The 17,553-nt window shown below is 45.4% G+C and overlaps 1 protein-coding gene across 2 annotated transcripts; it reads right to left on the bottom strand.

Annotated features, from left to right (window-relative positions):
* Positions 1-268: 268 nt before the first annotated feature.
* Positions 269-17,010, bottom strand: B3GNT5 (UDP-GlcNAc:betaGal beta-1,3-N-acetylglucosaminyltransferase 5). 2 transcript variants are annotated; one of them, XM_077161165.1, is made up of 3 exons: positions 16,653-17,010; positions 12,728-12,901; positions 269-4,220 (listed from the first exon to the last, which is right to left on the bottom strand). In XM_077161165.1, the coding sequence occupies exon 3, from the start codon at positions 3,919-3,921 to the stop codon at positions 2,776-2,778; it is 1,146 nt and encodes a 381-aa protein (XP_077017280.1). In that variant the 5' UTR covers positions 3,922-4,220; positions 12,728-12,901; positions 16,653-17,010; the 3' UTR covers positions 269-2,775. The 2 variants fall into 2 exon arrangements, with proteins under 2 accessions (XP_077017280.1, XP_077017279.1); XM_077161164.1 differs by having other exon boundaries at positions 16,706-17,010.
* Between the last annotated feature and the right edge of the window lie 543 nt (positions 17,011-17,553).

The following is a 17,553-nucleotide window of genomic DNA, read 5'->3' as shown; positions in this document are numbered from 1 at the left end:
ATACACCCGAGCATCAAACATTCCAAAGTAGGCAAAATAACATTCCTGACATTAAGAAACTGGGGCTAAATGTGAATCTATGTTTGAACCATTAACAATAGCAAAGAGAGGGAAACAGGACCTTTCAAATGGTGTCTCGAGACCTTAAGTAACTGTTTGTTTCATCTCTTCCTGGACCATTTGTTAGGCGAAAAGAGCAACCCCCATCCGACGCCCCAGCATCCGTCAGAGGCGTGGGGGCAGCTGCTCAATGTCGAGGACACGCGGTCCTCTCTGCAGGCACCGCATCACTCCCAAAGGGACACAGCCCCGAGGTCCTGTAGGGCCCACCTCCCTGACCTTAAACGGGGCGAGGTGATGATGTAAGCAAAGTGTGTTCACACAGAATTGAAAAAAACTTTGTGAAAGTACACATCTGCAGACAATTTTTAAGCTGTTTTTTGGAAACCAAATTTTTATTTTTAAAAACCCACTAGGTATTTGCCATACAAGAGGGAAATTCAAATAATATAAATATTTAACATTTTTTGGTATAAAATTAGTAATATGGGAAAGAGATGCAAACCAACCAAGAGGTAAAAAGTTTGGAGCAATAACACTGGTTACAATCATCTCCTACTCAGGTGAGCATCAGGCCGATAGTTTTTTTTCCCTTTGTTGACAGTTTTCAAAAGGTAGCCCTGAATTGGACCATCAAAATGGTCTTTTCCTTCCTTTTTAAAAGGCTGGAACTCTTTTATTTACAAATAGTCTTCTCAGTCCTTTCAAGTCTGAATAAGGAAGCATCTGGCAACCTCCTTCTTCTTAAAAAAAAAGAGAGAAAGGAGTGCCTTCATATTTACTTCAAATTTAAGCCTGTTTTATTCTGTTCTAAGCAAAAATAAAAAGATGAACACAGTTCAGGAGCGCTCTTTCAACAATAAATAATTGTATCACAAAGGTAGTGCTGTAAACAAGATCATTTCAATGGCCAGACAGACATGTTTTTCAGCCAATGGCAAATTTAAAGTTTCTAGTAGGGACACACAGGGTGCACAAGGTTGAAAAGCAAACGGTTTATTAAAGAATCAACTAATGAAAGTTCATTATAAACCTGCTTTGTCAAACGTGCCTTTTTTCTCTACAGTTTGCAGAATGGCGAAGAAACTTCAAACTGTAATGATCTGAAGACCCTGCACCTACTCTGAAAGTAATTTCAACCTAGAATATTTGATACTGTAATTTTGACATTGGTTAAACAAAACTAAATTATCCGAGCAAATGTAAACAAGCCTCAAGTTTCAAAATAGAAAAAAAAAATAACCTGTAAACATTAAAAAGCTACCTCTAAATTATAAATACCATCATCCTGCTGTATATACAGAACTGAGGATTCTTGTTTTGTTTTGCATGTTTCAGATATCATCTTCTTAAATGAGCCATCTTAGTTCTCCTTAGCAGGCCGCTATGCAAAGGTTTTTATAATCAGTTTAACCGCTTTTCCTGGAGAAACTATTTTGTCTTTATGGAATCCCCAAAGCTCTTTCTGCAGTAAGGGGAGGTTGTCTGCATCAGGGTCACATTTTTATCCTGCTTTGTAAAATAAATGCCATTTACCTTTAGAACTCTCAGCCACATCTTTGAGCACAAACAACATGGAGCTTTTACAAACACTTTAGACCTCGTTCTGGTGACTTTTCTCTTTCTGCTTTCAAATTTGAAATATTTAAAAGATGAAAATCACCTCTGACAGCTATTTTGCTGAAAGAAGAGATTTTTTTTAAAGACACTGTAATTTTGACTTGCTGTTTGATCCTCTCAATGTAAAACTTGAGCTTAGAGTAGAATACTATGACTTAGGAGGCCTGTCGGGAAGGGGAGCTGATTTCAATAATTATTACAATGACTGGACACTAAGAATTTTATCTTCATAAATTACATAGAAAAGAGGCTTTTAACATTCTATCTTTCCTTTTGAAGCCTTCTCCATTATTATATTCTTCTATGCAAACCGCATTCAAATGACTCTCCTAAATACAGGCCAATATTAAATTATTCAAAAATCAGTTGAAAATTCATTAAATTAAAATCAGCTTATTTAAACTAACAGTTTCTCCCTAGGGAAGGACCATATGGGTAACAAATTGCCCATGTTTTGTGTCATTTTCTAATATTCAGAAAAAGCCATATAAAGCACCAGTTAAGGGCAGAACTAATGTCGTTTCTCATATTTCACAGGAAGCTTTGAAAACAAGATGTTAACTTATGTTCATTTTTCTAAACCTCCTCTTAAGAACAGGAGACTTTCTTTCATCAGATTCATCTACTTTGCCCTGTACGAACCCCTCCCCACGCCAACACATCCACCAAGTGCTCTTTAATAAAAATAAATTCGTATACCTGGTCCAACATTATTCATTTCTTTGAAATATTACACTCTACATTCACCTGGTAATTTCCCAAAGCAATTATCCAAACGCCAAGGCTTCTCAGTGATCTCTCTGCACCTTGAATATGCATGTGCCCTAAGTGAGAACTTGAATTTCCCTTTATTTTTATTCTCATTAACAATATACTACCTTCCTAAATATCAAGTCCTTGAAATGAATTTAGGCAATGAAGAAGATGAGTTATAGTGAACACTTCTAGACTCAAAGAGACATTCTGGTACACTGGGCTCTCAAAATAGACCTCTGTCTTTCATTTTCAGTTTTCTGACGGGATACATAAACATTTGAAGGTTTTTCTTCCAGGTTTGGCTCAGCGACGGTGAAAGCAGATGACGTTCAAGTAGTATTAGGCAAACGCAGCCCTACAAGGGTAAGTGTCCACATAAGTCACTCTGCAAAGGAGAACGATTTTAACCAACCGGCAGTAAATTCGACCAAAAAACCCTTTTGCGATGGTCTTTACTCTGGCATCTGTGGCATCCTCCCACAGGTCCTGGAGGTCTCGGACATGTCCGTGCGATGTCATCATCTTGTCGTAGATGCAGGGGTGATAAGGGGTCTTACCTTCCCCAGAGAAGAACACGTGGTGCTGCGGCACCAGCCCCACCTTGTTGGCGCAGAGGCCCATGAACACGTCGTCTATGTAGAGGCTGGAGTTGAGCGTCTGGGACGCTTTTTGGACCTTGGCGGCCACGTCACCGGACACCACATAGGCAGCCCCGGCAGTGTAGTCGGGGTAAGCCGGCCACTGATACATGTCATAGGAGACGTAGTACTTGCTGCTTCTGTCTCGAACGGGAGGGGCACCACGGTGGACACGGCCCACCCAAAAATCCTGGACACCCACTTGTTCCAAACTTTGGAGGTATGCAATAAGGTTTGGCATGTGAATGAATATGTCGTCGTCCGCAGTCATAAGGAATTTGGCATGTGGACAAAACGTATTTGCCCAACTAAACTGCAGAAGTAGCTTAAGGGTAAGATTGTAGAAAGAATCAACGAAGTCTTGCTGAATTATGTCGCTGTACATCTGATCTTCCCAGTCCAGCGCTCTCTGCAGTTCTTCTCGCTTCAGTGGATTAGAGGGCGTTCCCAAGGCAAACAGAGTTTTGATGTTGGCATTGAGTTGAGACCAAACATACTTCTCATTGCCCCATGTCTTTCTAATTGCAGAACGACGGCCATAGTTTTCAGGGGCACTCTTTACAAACAGTAAAAGGAGGACATCCTGCGCATGACACTTCTCCTCGTGGTTCATCAAGTACTGGTAGCTGGCAGTCCCACCTGGGCCGTGCCGAAGAGTCAGACTGTCATTCACAAACTCATAGCTGTTTATGAGGTACCTGTAAGAGTAGGACTTCATATGGTTCACAATTTGATTATCATTCAGTCCCAAAAAAATCATAAGGCTTACTATAAAACAAGTGGCAAATAACTGAACAAACTGCCATTTTTTGACTATTCTGCCACTAACAAACATTCTCATGTCCATGCAGGTCTGTTTTTATTTAGGATCACTTTTAAACAGGTGCTTGCTTCTTCGAGACCAGAGAACTTTATATTTTGCAGAGCAGATGTCCATCTTAATACATATTGATCATTAAAATTTTAAAGAGGGACGTTGTATTTCATAAAATAATTTCTTTTAATACCATTTTTTTCTGTGAGTGTAAAAGAATGGCGCACGCTGTGGAACGAGAGCACTGGCACCTCACAGCTTTTCCACCTGGGTGTCCATGACTAGCCTTGCATAGCTTTTCCATGTACTTCCTTGTGACTGTTAGATGAAACCTATCAGAGTCAAGAAGAGAAAAGATGACAAGTGAATGGGTTCCTGAACTGTCAGAAGGAAACAAATCACTCCTAATTCCTTAAAAAAGCAAATATAACCTGACTGATCTGGACAAAAGGTAATACAGCAACCAGTATTTAGCAAAGGCATACAGCTGTTTATTTTTTCTAAGGAAGTATAGAAAGAAAGAACTATTCTATTTTCTATTCTGTCTTCCCATTCAGAACATAAAGACCTTTTTCTCCCAACCTTAAAAAATGTGTCCAACATGGTTATCATCTAATATATGTAAAGCTCCATTTTAAAAATATATATATCCATGAATATATTGAATAATATAGTCAAGATGAAAGCAGCTATATAGGTCAAGACCAGATTTTTTTTTTTTTTCACATGGGCAGGCACAGGAATCAAACCCGGGTCCTCTGGCATGCCAGGCAAGCATTTTTGCCTGCTGAGCCACCGTGGCCTGCCCAAGACCAGACTCTTGATATAAAGAAAGCTCATAGCAGTAAAAATCCAAGAAGTCAGTCTTTGGTTAAAATATACATCAAGGTGCACAGTCAAGGAGTCAAGATACACTTATCAAAAGGTACAATCAAAACTCTTTCTAACCAAAAATTTGCACGAACCCCAAATCTATGTAATCATCTTTCTGTACTTTTACATTTGGAAACTCAAAAGGGACCTCAAACTTAACATGGTCAAAACTGGGAAGCAGCAGAAAGTGGCCAGGAAGCTCTGCTTTGTGGTCAGGAGACTGAGACATCAAGGCCACTGCAGGGAATTACTAGTCACTGCACCAGGCATCTAAGCCAGAAATCTAAAAGGTTGTACCACAAGCACTTAATTTCGATGTCTTTATGCAGATTAAATGAAAACATAAAGACATCTCGACAATTGTTCAGTACACAGGGTATACTCAACTGTCATTTGTAACCCATTTCTCCCTATTTGTGGCTAATGGCACTTCATGCGTCTACGCCAGAAACTGCAAGTCCTCCACCTCCGCTTCTAAATCCCATGCTTTGCTTGTGAATTGCTTCTTCTAAATCTTTTTTCCACCCCCATGTCACTTTCCTGTCCCACCTGGACGAGTGCAGCCACTGTCTCCTGCCCAGCCATCCTCCACGGCCCTGTCTCACCCTCACCTGTGACCACCCACCTCTGCCCTCTCTAAACCTCTCCCAAAGCTCCCTTCAGGGTGCCAACGAGATGAAATCAGATCGCCCACAGGGCCCTTGCTACCTGCCTCTCCAGTGGCTCCATCTCGGCCTCCAGCGATACCAAATCCTTGGCTGAAAGCACAGCTGCGCTGGTGATGTCACACCCTGACCTTTGCCCTGATGGTCTTGTGGCCTGGCTGTCCCGCCACCTCGAGTCCACTCACCCTGAGCTCCTCAGGCTCCAGCTCTGGAAAGCCCAGGCTGGGTCCCCACTGGCCCCATGTGGATTGCCACAGTGCCTTCTTACACCGTTTCCTGCCCTTCCTGTACTTCCTCTTTTATTTAACTGCCTCCCGCAGTGAACCCATGTGATCACAGGGACCCTGAGCCCCCAGTCGGAGCGCATGCCTCGAGGCACCGAATGGGGAGCAAAGAACAGTCCTGGGGCTGGCGCCAACTTTCACTGCTGGAGCCAGTCACTCAGGGAATCTCGGGGGGGCCTCGGGGGGCTCGGGGCCCGGGTGCCCAGCCTGGGGCTGCCTGGGGCTGCCTGGGACAAAGGCCACAGTGCCTTCCTTGTCTGCAGAAACAGGTCCCTCCCAGCCAGGCTGGCACCTGGGTTTCTGGGCTTGACTCGGGGTGGGGTAGGGGGGTGGACAGTGTGGGCTACAGAGCCCAGGCCCAAATGGAGATTGAGCCCACACCCCCAGCATCAAGGCCAGAAGCCCCATTTCGTGCTGAGCCTTCACCCGCAAGCCCCCGGTCTCCTCTCTGCCCCACATAAAACTGGCTGCACTCATGAGGCCACAGGGGGCTGCCCCTTCCCAAGTCTGGGCCTTCTGGTCATACCTGCCCTGCCATTAGAGATGACATGCAGAGGCCACAGCAGACGAGATTAGAACCAAGCCCCACTGAGACACTGTGCAGAGATAATAGTACAGATAGCCTTTTATCATCAGGGCAGGATCTTAAACCTACAAGCACAGCTAGGAAGCTACAGCCAAGAGTTTCTTTAAAAAGAACAGAACAGAGAACAGCAGAGTTGGTACATGGAAGACGGAACTGAATTTTATGCATGTGTATACTCAAGGTGGAAATGTAAAGTGCATTTTCTATTGTGCTTTACATCAAAAGGTGCGACACGCTGCTCTAAGAGTTGCGTATCAGTAATTCACCCTTGGATTGGCTGTCATTTCTGGACCAGATGCTGGAGAGAAGACGTGCGAGAGACAGCAGGCATGGGGTTTGTGGTGGTGGAGCCTGCCTGGGTCTTGTGAAATCACTCTCTTCTAGGTGGCCGGTTCCTCTCAGACCTTCAGCAGCGTTCACTTAAGTGCATACCATCCTCTGAAAGCCAAAATCCCCTCTGCCTCCTCAATACATGTCCAAGGAACAGGAGGCTTAAAGCAAGGTATTTAGGAATGTCAGGAAAATCCTCAGATGAAGCTGAACTGCAGCTTCCATTCCCCCAGGCCCTGGGAAGGAAGCGACCACAGGGGCCTTCGGAGCGGAAAGAAACAGGCCAGCAGCTCCCGCTCTGCCCACCAGGCCCACTTTGCACGGTCTCAGCCGCTTACCTGACTCCGCTGCCTGGTCAGCTGCTCCCTGCTGGACCCCGAGCCCACAACACCCTGACTTCCCCATTTTTGAGTTCCTCCAGCTACCACTGGCACACTGCCTCCTCCAGGAGTGCCAGTGTGTCCCAGTTGGGGCCACAGCACTGTGTATTTGCACCCTACTTCCCTGGAACAGCATTTTCCTCTCCAACGCCCCCCGCTGCCGCCCACCACCCATGGATAGGAATTTACCTTATTCCCCTATTTCCTCAACTTTCCCAATCAACCTCAGAGTCACTTCTTTGAAAAATGAGCAATAACCTGTCAGGAAGCCAGCAATCCAGGCAACTTATTTATTTTCCAGTGTACACCATATGAAGTTATAAACCAAGATTTCTCTACCCTCAGCATCTTGAATTGCTCCCCATGGATGGGTTCTGATCTGATGAGGAAAAATTCAGGAAACATGGATTAACTAGCTTCATTTGATAAGAAAAGAACATCCCACCACACACCTACCCACAAATTCCCACTGAAGTGCACAACAAATTGTAAGCAGTGTGCTGAAGTTAACAGCATCACTAAAATAATATTGGCTCATGAATAAGAACAAAGGTACCATACTAATGTAAAATGTTCATACTAGGGAAAACCGTGTGTGTGTGAGAGAGAGATATTTAGGAACTTTGTACTTTCTGCTTAATTTTTCTGTAAATTTACAACTGTTGTAATAAAAAATAATAATTTTTTAAAAAAAGAACATTCATCTCCAAATTAATCCACAGTCACTAGGCAGGCTTTCCCAGGCAAAAGCAAAAATACCCTCCTCATCTAAATTCATTAATTACAGCTAAACAATGCGCATTGGCTCTGGCCTTCTGGATGAAGACCAAGCAATGTACACTGGCACTCACGCTTTGGTTTGTACAGCGCTTTAAAGTTTCTTTAAAGCACATCTTCTGGCTCCCAGGTTCGAAGTACAGGGGAGGGGGGCCGGGAGAAGCCCACCCCAGCCTGCCCAATCCCATGAAAGAAAATGCTGGGTCTCAGAGGAAACAAAATGATCCAATAATGAATGCAAAGCTCAGCAACCGTCCACAACAGAATGCACTGGGCGCAGCTCCTTTTGTGCACCACAGCACGGTCCAGTGACTGGCCAACAGGCTGGAAACCCAAAGGTTATCCCCGCTCGGGGCCAGCTGTATTGTGTGACCTTGAGCACCCTCACTTCACTCGGATTTAGTGATTTAATCTGAAAATGGGGGAAGAATATCAATGTTATATCACTGAGAAGAAATAAAAAAGCAGAGACGACTTCAGAGCCTGCTAAATATGAAGGAGGAAAGAGCATGGAAGAGAACAGAAGAACTGCTTGGTAGAAAACATGCAAATATCTAGAATATAATTTGGTTTTGCTTTTATTTGGGTTGGGGAGAAGGAACCGGTATCATTAGTATTCTCTTTTCTAACAGATTGAAAGTGCAAGCGTACAAGTAGGAATATCAGAGGAGAGGGTGGTGGACTCCACCCCCACATACACTGCAGCCTGAGAGCTCTGACATTCAGCCATTCAAAAGAATATTTATTCTCAAGAGAGCCCTTTAAAGTTTTCTGGAAAAAAGATTAGTTAGAGGATGGCTACAGGCTTCCCTATAATGACCCCCTCAGATATTTTGTACTTCATCCCTGCTGACAACTTATTTTGTTGGTTTTGCTTATATTTGAATCACAGATATAAGCAAAACCTACTATGAATTTTGAAATTTTAATCAAGATGATGACATATGTACTCTTCCCAGTTAAACCACCTGAGTTGTCCAATGCTTCAGTTACTCCTACCAGCATTTACGGGGATGCCATGCAGGTGTTTGCGTGGCTTGTGGTGGACCATGACGTTTTATGGGTCCCACCCAACCTCAAAGCGCGTTCCATCTAGTTGCAACAAGACTCATACTCCACAGGAAAACAGCCTGCCCGGCTCGGCCAAGTAGGTGACAGGGTGCTGGCACCAGCTCCAGGCCCAACACGAGTGTCTTGGGAGGAGAGAGACCGGTGAGGGGCGGGTTAGTCGGGGGACTCAGTGGGCCTGAGGATAAACAGGGTCCAGAGGACGGCAGGAGAAGGCGCAATCCCTGTAGAAGGCAAGGCAAGAACTGAACTATGGCATGCATTTGAGACAAAACAAGGAAATGGGTTTATGGAGAGCCTTGAGGGCAAGAGGCAGTCATGACACGTTTCTGTTTTTAATGACTGCCTGGTTCAATATGCATTAGGCTGGAGCTTGAGAGATGAACTGGCACGCCGCTGCACACACCCCCACGCCCACACATGCCCCCACCCCACGCCAGCACTCGCCCTAACCCCCACTGTGGGCAATGCGTACCCCACCCCTTCAGGGCTCTTCAGTGCTGCCCACATCATCTCCTGAGACTCGGACATCCTTAATGGATATGTCCTGCCAAGGTGACAAACCCGCTCTAGAGGGAATTAGCTTTCCACTATAAAATGATAGTCTTTCATTTTCAGCGCTGCGAAAACAAAAATAAACCTTGAAATTTTGTTTACATGGGCAATATCATTTAATGGGAAGACTAATAGACTAGAATTTGGAGTTATTATATGCAAAAAAAAAAAAATAAGAAATCTAAACTTTCCATTCTAGCCCTAGTTTTTTTCCTTACTGGAAACCTGCCACTGAGCAGTTTCAGGACTAGAAAGCTGATTATCTTCCTTAAAATGTCAATCTAATACTTAGAATATTTCCATTAGTCATATAAAAGTGGCAGTTTTTAAAAATCTAAGTATAAACTTGAGGCTCTTCTAGTAAGTCACAGCTGGAAAAAAAAAGCCTCAGTATTTGTACCTTTTCTTACTTCAAATCCCACGTGAAAGGCAGCTTTTGGCTTCTGCCCAGGCGTAACTCAAAGGAAAGAAAGGTAACATGTTCTGTACCATCTTTATATCACAACTTGCTCTATATTCCAAGTATTTTTTCCTATCTTTTCTGATCATCTATTCCCTGTTAAACACAGCTAACATCAGCCTTCATGAGTCAAACTGCCAAGTTACAAGAAAGAAATCAGGAATAAAAAGCCCTCAATTTACTGAAAAGGCTAGAATTTTATCTTCATAGATTTTTCTTAGTAAATCAATTGCGGTAATTGTATAAGAAAACTGGCTACAGTTTAGTACTAATTGTTCTCTTTGTTCAAGAACAGCTTGAAATTTGAATTTACAACTCACATTTTAAGTATGACAATTTAAGATATTTTTGCAAATGTTAAATTATTCTTTAATTTGAGTGCTTCCTAAATGGGGCCTGTACTCAGTAGCTGTCTGCAGGTGCTTTTGTGGCCGAGGCTTTAGTTCAATACACTGGCAAAGATGAGGGGCCACTGGACTTGTCCCTCTACAGGGAAAGCCTTTACCTTAGAGTTAGGTGGGGCAGTGTAGAGGCTGGATTGTGAAACTGTGAATCCAATGACAAGGTCCCCGCCTCCATAGACTAAGCTGTATGTCCTTAACAAGGTGAACAAAGGCATTGGCTTCTGTTCTCTGGCTACAGGAAAAACAAAGATAGGGACTTAGCAGATGAAGAACAGGCAAAGACGAAGGCTGGGTCCGTCCTACAGGAACCGGTGGCATGGGATTATAGAGAATTATTATACTTCAGAGGAGTTAAGTGAAAGTCATAAAATTCCCAATAACCAATTTGATTATGCAGAATTTGAAACAAATAAAAAATCTGAGATGTAAAGCAGGTCTCAGAGAAGTCAAACATCTGCTTTCCTAGGCTTGCTGTCCATATGCAGCTGGCAACATCCGGTTGTTTAGGCTGACAGCGCAGCTCGCTTCTCTAAGTGCAATTCTTGTTAACTTGCTGCCTAACACAGCCACAACCTGCAGCACGCACTGCCCTGAATTACTTATGCGTGTGCACATGTTTATGTGAACTCCTCATGCCTCACAATAACCTCTGAGGGAGAAATGGTCTCCCCCATTTTACAGAAGAAAAGGAGGCTGCAAGATACAGTGCTTACCACACGCCCTTCAAACACCTCCTCCCCACGGGGGCACCGAGCAGGCTTGTCCCTGAGCTCCTCCCTGCACAATGGGGCTCTGGTCTGAATGGGAGGGGGTGCAGGGCCCGGGGGCGGGGGGGGCAGGAACGAGGCAGGCAGGACCAAGAGAAGCAGCCCAAGAGGCAGGGAATTGGCCGGAAAACTTCTATATTTATTAAACATGTATTAAGATTGGAGTCAATTTTGTTTTGCTCCCATCTGCATTTTGTTAAAGGTCATTTCCTTTTCTTTGCATCTTAACCTTTTCCTAACCCCCAGTCTCAAGTTTTCTTCCTTCCTTGTGACCCCCCCTCACCCAGCACTGGCACTGCTTCACTGGCCAGTAAGCAAAATGACCTCATGAGTTTGTGTCCTTTGGGTGCATAAAGTCTTTTGTCCACAAAGAAGATTGCAGGGGGCGGAGGGAGGTACCTAGGGCAGAAAACCCAAGTGGCAGAAGGAGGTAAGGGAAGACTCGGAAGGGAAGGAAAGGAGAGAATGAGAATAGTCTAGGTCTCAGAGAGGATGTTTTCAACACGTATTTGACAAACAAGTATTGAATGAGAGTAAAGGCGAGGACTTATACGTGCACACATACCCTAGCCCTGGGAAGGTGTCCTTCTTTTATTTAAAAAGCTATATCAAAACTTTCTCATGTTTAAGGGCAGGAAAACTGAAGATATATTCAAAGTTGGCTCATAAAACAACACACAAGGAATGAACATGATAAAAGATTTGAACAGTGATTTATCACATGTTTAAAGTTGGGGATGAATCAAAACACCAGTTCATTTGCCAGGAAGAGCTAAGATCTGTCACCTAAAATGCATGCCCTCCCTTTAATGGATATAGAACATGCTAAAAATTGCCACCACTCCCTCCCCAGCCGCCCCACCACGCCTGTTAGCAGGCCTCAGACACAATGACTGCTTTATCTAGGTCACTATAGGATCAATGATTTCTCAAACGAAGCTTTTCAGACATTCTTGAGATTTCTTAGGAAGACTTTACCCCAGAAAAATTGACCAAGGCACATTAAAAATGTTGTATTGAGTTGGGGTTGGGGGCAGGGGAGGCAGTGTAAAAGCCACCCATGAAACCGATGTTGGAAATCCCTATACTGAAGAAGAAAGAGCTTATCTCTGAGAAGAGGGGTGGGGGAAGAAAATAGAAACTGTGGAAGGCTTTGTGAAAGTACTATAAGACATGCAGGACCTATAATAATGCACAGAATTTGAACATGGGTTGGGGAGAAAAAGAGGAGAGATTTCAGGAAGAGTGAGAGAAGGGAAGAGTGAGAGAGGCTGCATTTAAACTGGGTTAAAAGAGTCCGATGGGGGAGGAAAGGGAGAGAGACATTCCAGGACAGACTAATAGGAATTCAAAAAAAACACAGAGCAGAAAAAAATTGTGGTTTGAGTGGGGAGCACCACATACTCTGTGGCTGGAAGGGAAAAGAGAGAAGAGATTTTATAAAGGTTGGCTATGGTCAAGTCATGGTATGGAAAAATAGAGATTTAGAAAAAGGGTGACCATGTCACCTGGTTTAAGTTGTTGTCCAATGACAGCTTATCTGTCCCATTCTGGATATTTAGAAACAAGCTTTGTTTTTACAACACATGCAAAGTAAAATATGGTAGAAAGCATAAGGTGCATGTATACATGTTTCTGTGCCAATCAACCTTTATTATAATAAGCTAACTAGCATTTATTAAGTACCTACCTTGTGCCATGCTTTATGCCGGGCAGCCTTTGAGAAGTAGATAATATCTGCATTTAATTAATTCATCACATACTGTGTAGCAGGCCACAGGCAGGATACTGTAAAGGCTTCACAGGTGTCTCAGGTGGGATCTTGTACCGAAGAGTAAGTAAATGTTCCCATACAATCTGGAATCTGGCAAGGTAACGAGACAGAGTGGAAAAATCGAGTTTTAGAAATGTGATCAAAAGTGGGTTTATATTGTGGCTCTTCAGTTTACTGGTCAGATGAGGCTGACGTGTCTCTAAACCACGTTTAGAGTTTACTAAGGATCATCTAAGATAATTGACTGACAATGTGTGGTTCAGATTAGATGTTCAATATGTGTTCATTTCTTTCCTCTAAGCTCTCTTTACCATGACAGTTCATTTGGTAGATGGCTGATGTTAGGGATTGTTTTCCTCTCAAAATCATAAGCTGTACTGTTAATATTCTTCTAAAAATTATTTATTAGATATGAGTTTTTAAAATACTGATCTGCTTGCAAAGGATCATGTAACACAAACCAGATAATGTTGAGTCTGAGAACAGACACACCATTTCTAATTGATCAAACACAGTTTCCATTATACTTCACGGGAAATAGCAGTGTCTGTCCCACAAGCACTTAAAGTTATGAGATTATAAGGCCCTGTAAATTATGGGGAAGGAAACCTGAGTAGAGAAAACCTTTTAGATTACTTTTCTTAGAGCACTATTAAAAAGTTGTAGACCGAGGCTCGGTGGCAGAATTTTCACCTGCCATGCTGGAGACCCAGGTTCAATTCCCAGAGCCTGCCCATGCCAAAAAAAAAAAAAAAATTGTAGAAGGAGCTGTGGTAAGAAAGAGATAAAATATGAAATCTTGAGTGAATCTGAGGAAGTCATATTTTGAACTTGAATATTTGGGGCCTTGTTGCCTGCAGATTTGGGAGAACATTACTTTCTGTAGAAAACTGGCTTCTGGCACAATGGACACTAAATCTTAAAAATAAATTACACTTCAAAGCCTGCCTCTGAATTTGTAGCATTAAAATTTTTTCAAATCGCTTTTATTTATTCTTAGTTCAAATCTCACTGCTCAATTTTCTCTTATTTAACTCTGAACATTTTTCTAACTCCTATAAATATAAGCTAATACATAATAGTTAGATACTACATACTGTAAGGAAAGTACTTAATTCTTGATTTACATTGTTCTGGCTAAATCTCTACAGGTAGAGATCTGATGTCAAAGGTAGTGCTCTTGTGCCTTGGTTTATGGAACATAGGTACATTGGATCCATCTCTTAACAAGATTTTTCTAAGAACAGAGTAAAATAATGGATATGGAAATATTCCAGAACAGGTAAAATATGCCATAAAACACAGTGCTCATGTCTATTCAATTGAGCATGTACAAAATTCCCAAAAGATAAAGTACATTCTATTACTTTGAGAAGAAACCGTTTTTTCCTGAATTTCTCCCACTTCCTTTCTACCATATCCAGTGTCATGCGGATTCTGTAGTGCAGTTGGTTCTCGGAAAGACTCGACCCTTTAGATTTCAAAGTCACCAAGTGCAGTGATTCCAGCCAAAGTGACCCATTTTGAAAGATGACCCACTTCAAAACCCATGAGTTCTTATTCAAGCTGCTCCATATTTAAGAAATCGAAAGTTATTTCCTTCTCCTAAACCTTCACCGTTTGAATTGTTCTTTTTTAAAAGATTTTCCTTTTAATGAAATATAATGTGACCATTTTGCTTGATAGGGTCATGTACTTTATTTTGAAAATTCTTACCACCCACTGAGTTTTCTTTGTGGGCAAAACATTTGTATGTAACATCGTCTGTGATTCTACTCATCCCTCACTTCTCACTTCCGCAGGGACAGCTTCCCTGGCCTTCAGGCTGAGTTTTCCCTGTCATAACATCCCCCTTCCCCACTAAGGTCTGAAGTTGAGCCTCTGGGGGCTGTAGATGGGTCAGAATGAGTCAGAGGGTGCTCAGTATATACTCATGTGGGAAAGCAGGAAAGGGAGGAGAAAGTAGGAGCAAGAGAATCACTTTAAGTCTATAATGGAAACATTTCAGGGACTGAATTATCTTACTTTAAAAGTGAAACAAATTAGCCCCCTAAAGCAGGTTCCTCCTTGACAAGATATAAAATCTACCGTAAGTTTTTTTTGTTTTTGTTTTGAGAATGTTAAAACCTCAGCTGCTGATCACCATTCATCCTTTCTGGAAGTTCAGGTGGGAACATGTCAGCACAACTACCTTATACAAATCCCTTCAATCATGTTTTTCTGGGTCAGTTTCAGCTGTCACATTCCTCTCCCCTCCCCCACAGGGACCAGGCAAAGTTTCCCAAAATAAAGGCGCAGAGGAACAAATTCAATTCTAACGGGTGTGCTTGGATCAGAGAACTACCCTAAATACGAGCTGCAGGCCGCCACCGGGGGCGGGTCTCTGCGGCGCGACCCTCCCGGGTGAAAGCCCCTCCGGGGCAGGAAGCGCAGAGGTGGGGGGAGATAGTCAGAGGTGGACTGAAGCTGCTGCTTCTACATAACCGGTATCTAACAGGAATTAAAACTCTGCCACATCAGGATGCAGAATAAAGCTGGGCAAAGGGAGGGAAAGAGAGGCCAAGAGCTCCTCTCTAGTCAGGTCTTAGCTTCGAGCCCCCCCCCCCCCCCCCGCCTGCCCATTTCCTGGTCTCCATCCCCTAGTTAGTAACAAAGGCACCGCAGCCCGGCGGTTTCCTCATTTCCAGCCCTATTCAGGCTTTAACCGAAGACAACCCTGAAGCTACCGGGATGGCAGCAAGCGTGGGGGGCCCCAGCCGGAAACTGACGCCCGGGGGATTCGGCGGCCGCCTCCTCGCGCGCTCGGGCGGGTCTCGGCATCTCAACCCCGCGGCCACTTCGCCGGGGCTCGGCCCAGTCCTGCCCAAGGAGGGGGCCAGCCGGGCTCCGGGCTCCGGGCTCCGGGCTCCGGGCTCCGGGCTCCCAGACTGCCTGCCGCCCCGGGCGGGGCTGGGCCCCGAGACCCGGACTCCAGCGCGCGGGCCGGCAGGCCGGAGCAAACAAAGGCGCTTGGGGAGACGACGCGCGCTCCTGTCCGCTGCCCGCTGCCCTCCCGGCTGGAGCGCGCCTTCCAACCTCGCATCCCGAGCCACCCGGCGTGAGACAGGAGTCCCTGCTCTCCTCCCGAGCCTTCCCTCCTCGGCCCCTCCGGGACCGTTCCCGGCCCGGAGTGCGTAGGGGGACTCCGAGGGCCACCCAGGGCGGCGGGGCCGGGCAGGGCTCCCAGAGCCGGGAGCCGCGGACGCCCGCCCAGGGCCGACCGAGCCCCTCTGCAGTTCCCGGCACAAAGAAGAAGCCGCGCAGGGGCGTGAGACACACACGCGCGCGCGCGCACACACACACACCTCCCAAGCGTGCTAAATTCCCCCCAGTGAGTGATCCGGAAGGGAAGAAAACGTTTCCACCCAGGGGAACCCGGGTCGGTCCGGAGGTGGCTGACCGCTGAGCGGTTTTTAAATCGTACGATTAGTAGCACACATGAGCGCCACAGGAGAGCCTGCTCTCACTACACTCTTCACTAAGAGTCGGAATCCGTCCCAGAACGCGCAACAGTTACTTTCATACGAGAAAGTAAGTTGTGACTGAGTCGCAGTTCTCGGTCTCTGTCCCTGAAGAGCGCAGTCCCGGCGCGCGCGGGTCTTGGGCTCTGGTTTCCGTCCCGCACGAGCGCCCTGAGCTTCTGCCCTCGAAATAACAAAGGGAGGAACCACGAACCCACGGCCGAGCCTGGCCGCGCCCTGCCGGCCTTTTCAAACCCCACGCGGGAGCTGGGGGCCTCTCCTCCCAGAGCTCTCTCCTCCAAGCCGGGTGCATTTCAAAGGGACATAAAAGCAAACCTCACCGAGTCCACGCTCAGCGCCTAGCACTCCCCAGCAGAGGGACGCGGACCCCTACCGTAGGGCGCACGGTCCTTGGTCTCGGGAACAGAACCAGCCCGTTTTAAGTCCCGGCGAGCACCCGCCGCCGCCGCCGCTTTCCCCGGGGTAAGTCCCGGCGACACACGCCGCCGCCGCCGCCTTCCCCGGGGTAAGTCCCGGCGAGCACCCGCCGCCGCCGCCGCCTTCCCCGGGCGAGGGGCGAGCCCGAGGTCGCAGTGCCCAGGCGGATCCAATCAGGGAGCCCCACGCGAAGGCGGGGGCGCCGGCACCGGGACCCTCCAGCAGAGGCCCGCGCGGCCCGGCACCCCAGCGCCCCGCAGCCGCCGGCCCGCAGCGCCGCGGACTTGTAGGTGGGCCGCCCCGCCCGCGCGTCCGGTCTGCGCGAGGACTCCAGGAAGTGTTTCTCCGTGTCCCTGCAGCCAACTGAAGTCATTTACTAGGTGATCAACTGGGAGCCAGAATCCATTTGAAAGTCCTCCTCTGTTTTCCCGCATTAAAACTATTTAAAGCATATAACTGGACGAAATTAAGAAAATGGAGATTTCCACTAAAGGAAATAGATTATCAATAAATCCCTATGTATTTGCTTTCTTATTCAACGGCTGTTCTATCCTTCTTCTTATAGAGCAAAAGCATTACCATTTAAAGGAGTTACTATTTTGAGAGATTTTGTAATTGTACATATTGCAGAACAGGATGGAATAGCAAAAAAAAATAAACCAAATACTGCAGTAAAATAAAAGTTTGGGGGTTGTTATTGTAAAAGGAATATGACAGGTAGTGGGTTAAAAGTAGATTTCTGAATCAGAATTTTAAACTGTGCAACTTTGTTGTTATTTCCAGGTGGATTTTAGAAAGTCTGTC

Source organism: Tamandua tetradactyla, chromosome 5 (assembly GCF_023851605.1).
Source record: "Tamandua tetradactyla isolate mTamTet1 chromosome 5, mTamTet1.pri, whole genome shotgun sequence".
Lineage (NCBI taxonomy): Eukaryota > Metazoa > Chordata > Mammalia > Pilosa > Myrmecophagidae > Tamandua > Tamandua tetradactyla.
This window is presented reverse-complemented; position numbering and strand designations above follow the sequence as displayed.

Coding starts and splice junctions, on each gene's coding strand:
- B3GNT5 (XM_077161165.1), bottom strand. CDS start 3,921: ATGGACATGAGAATGTTTGTTAGTGGCAGAATAGTCAAAAAATGGCAG.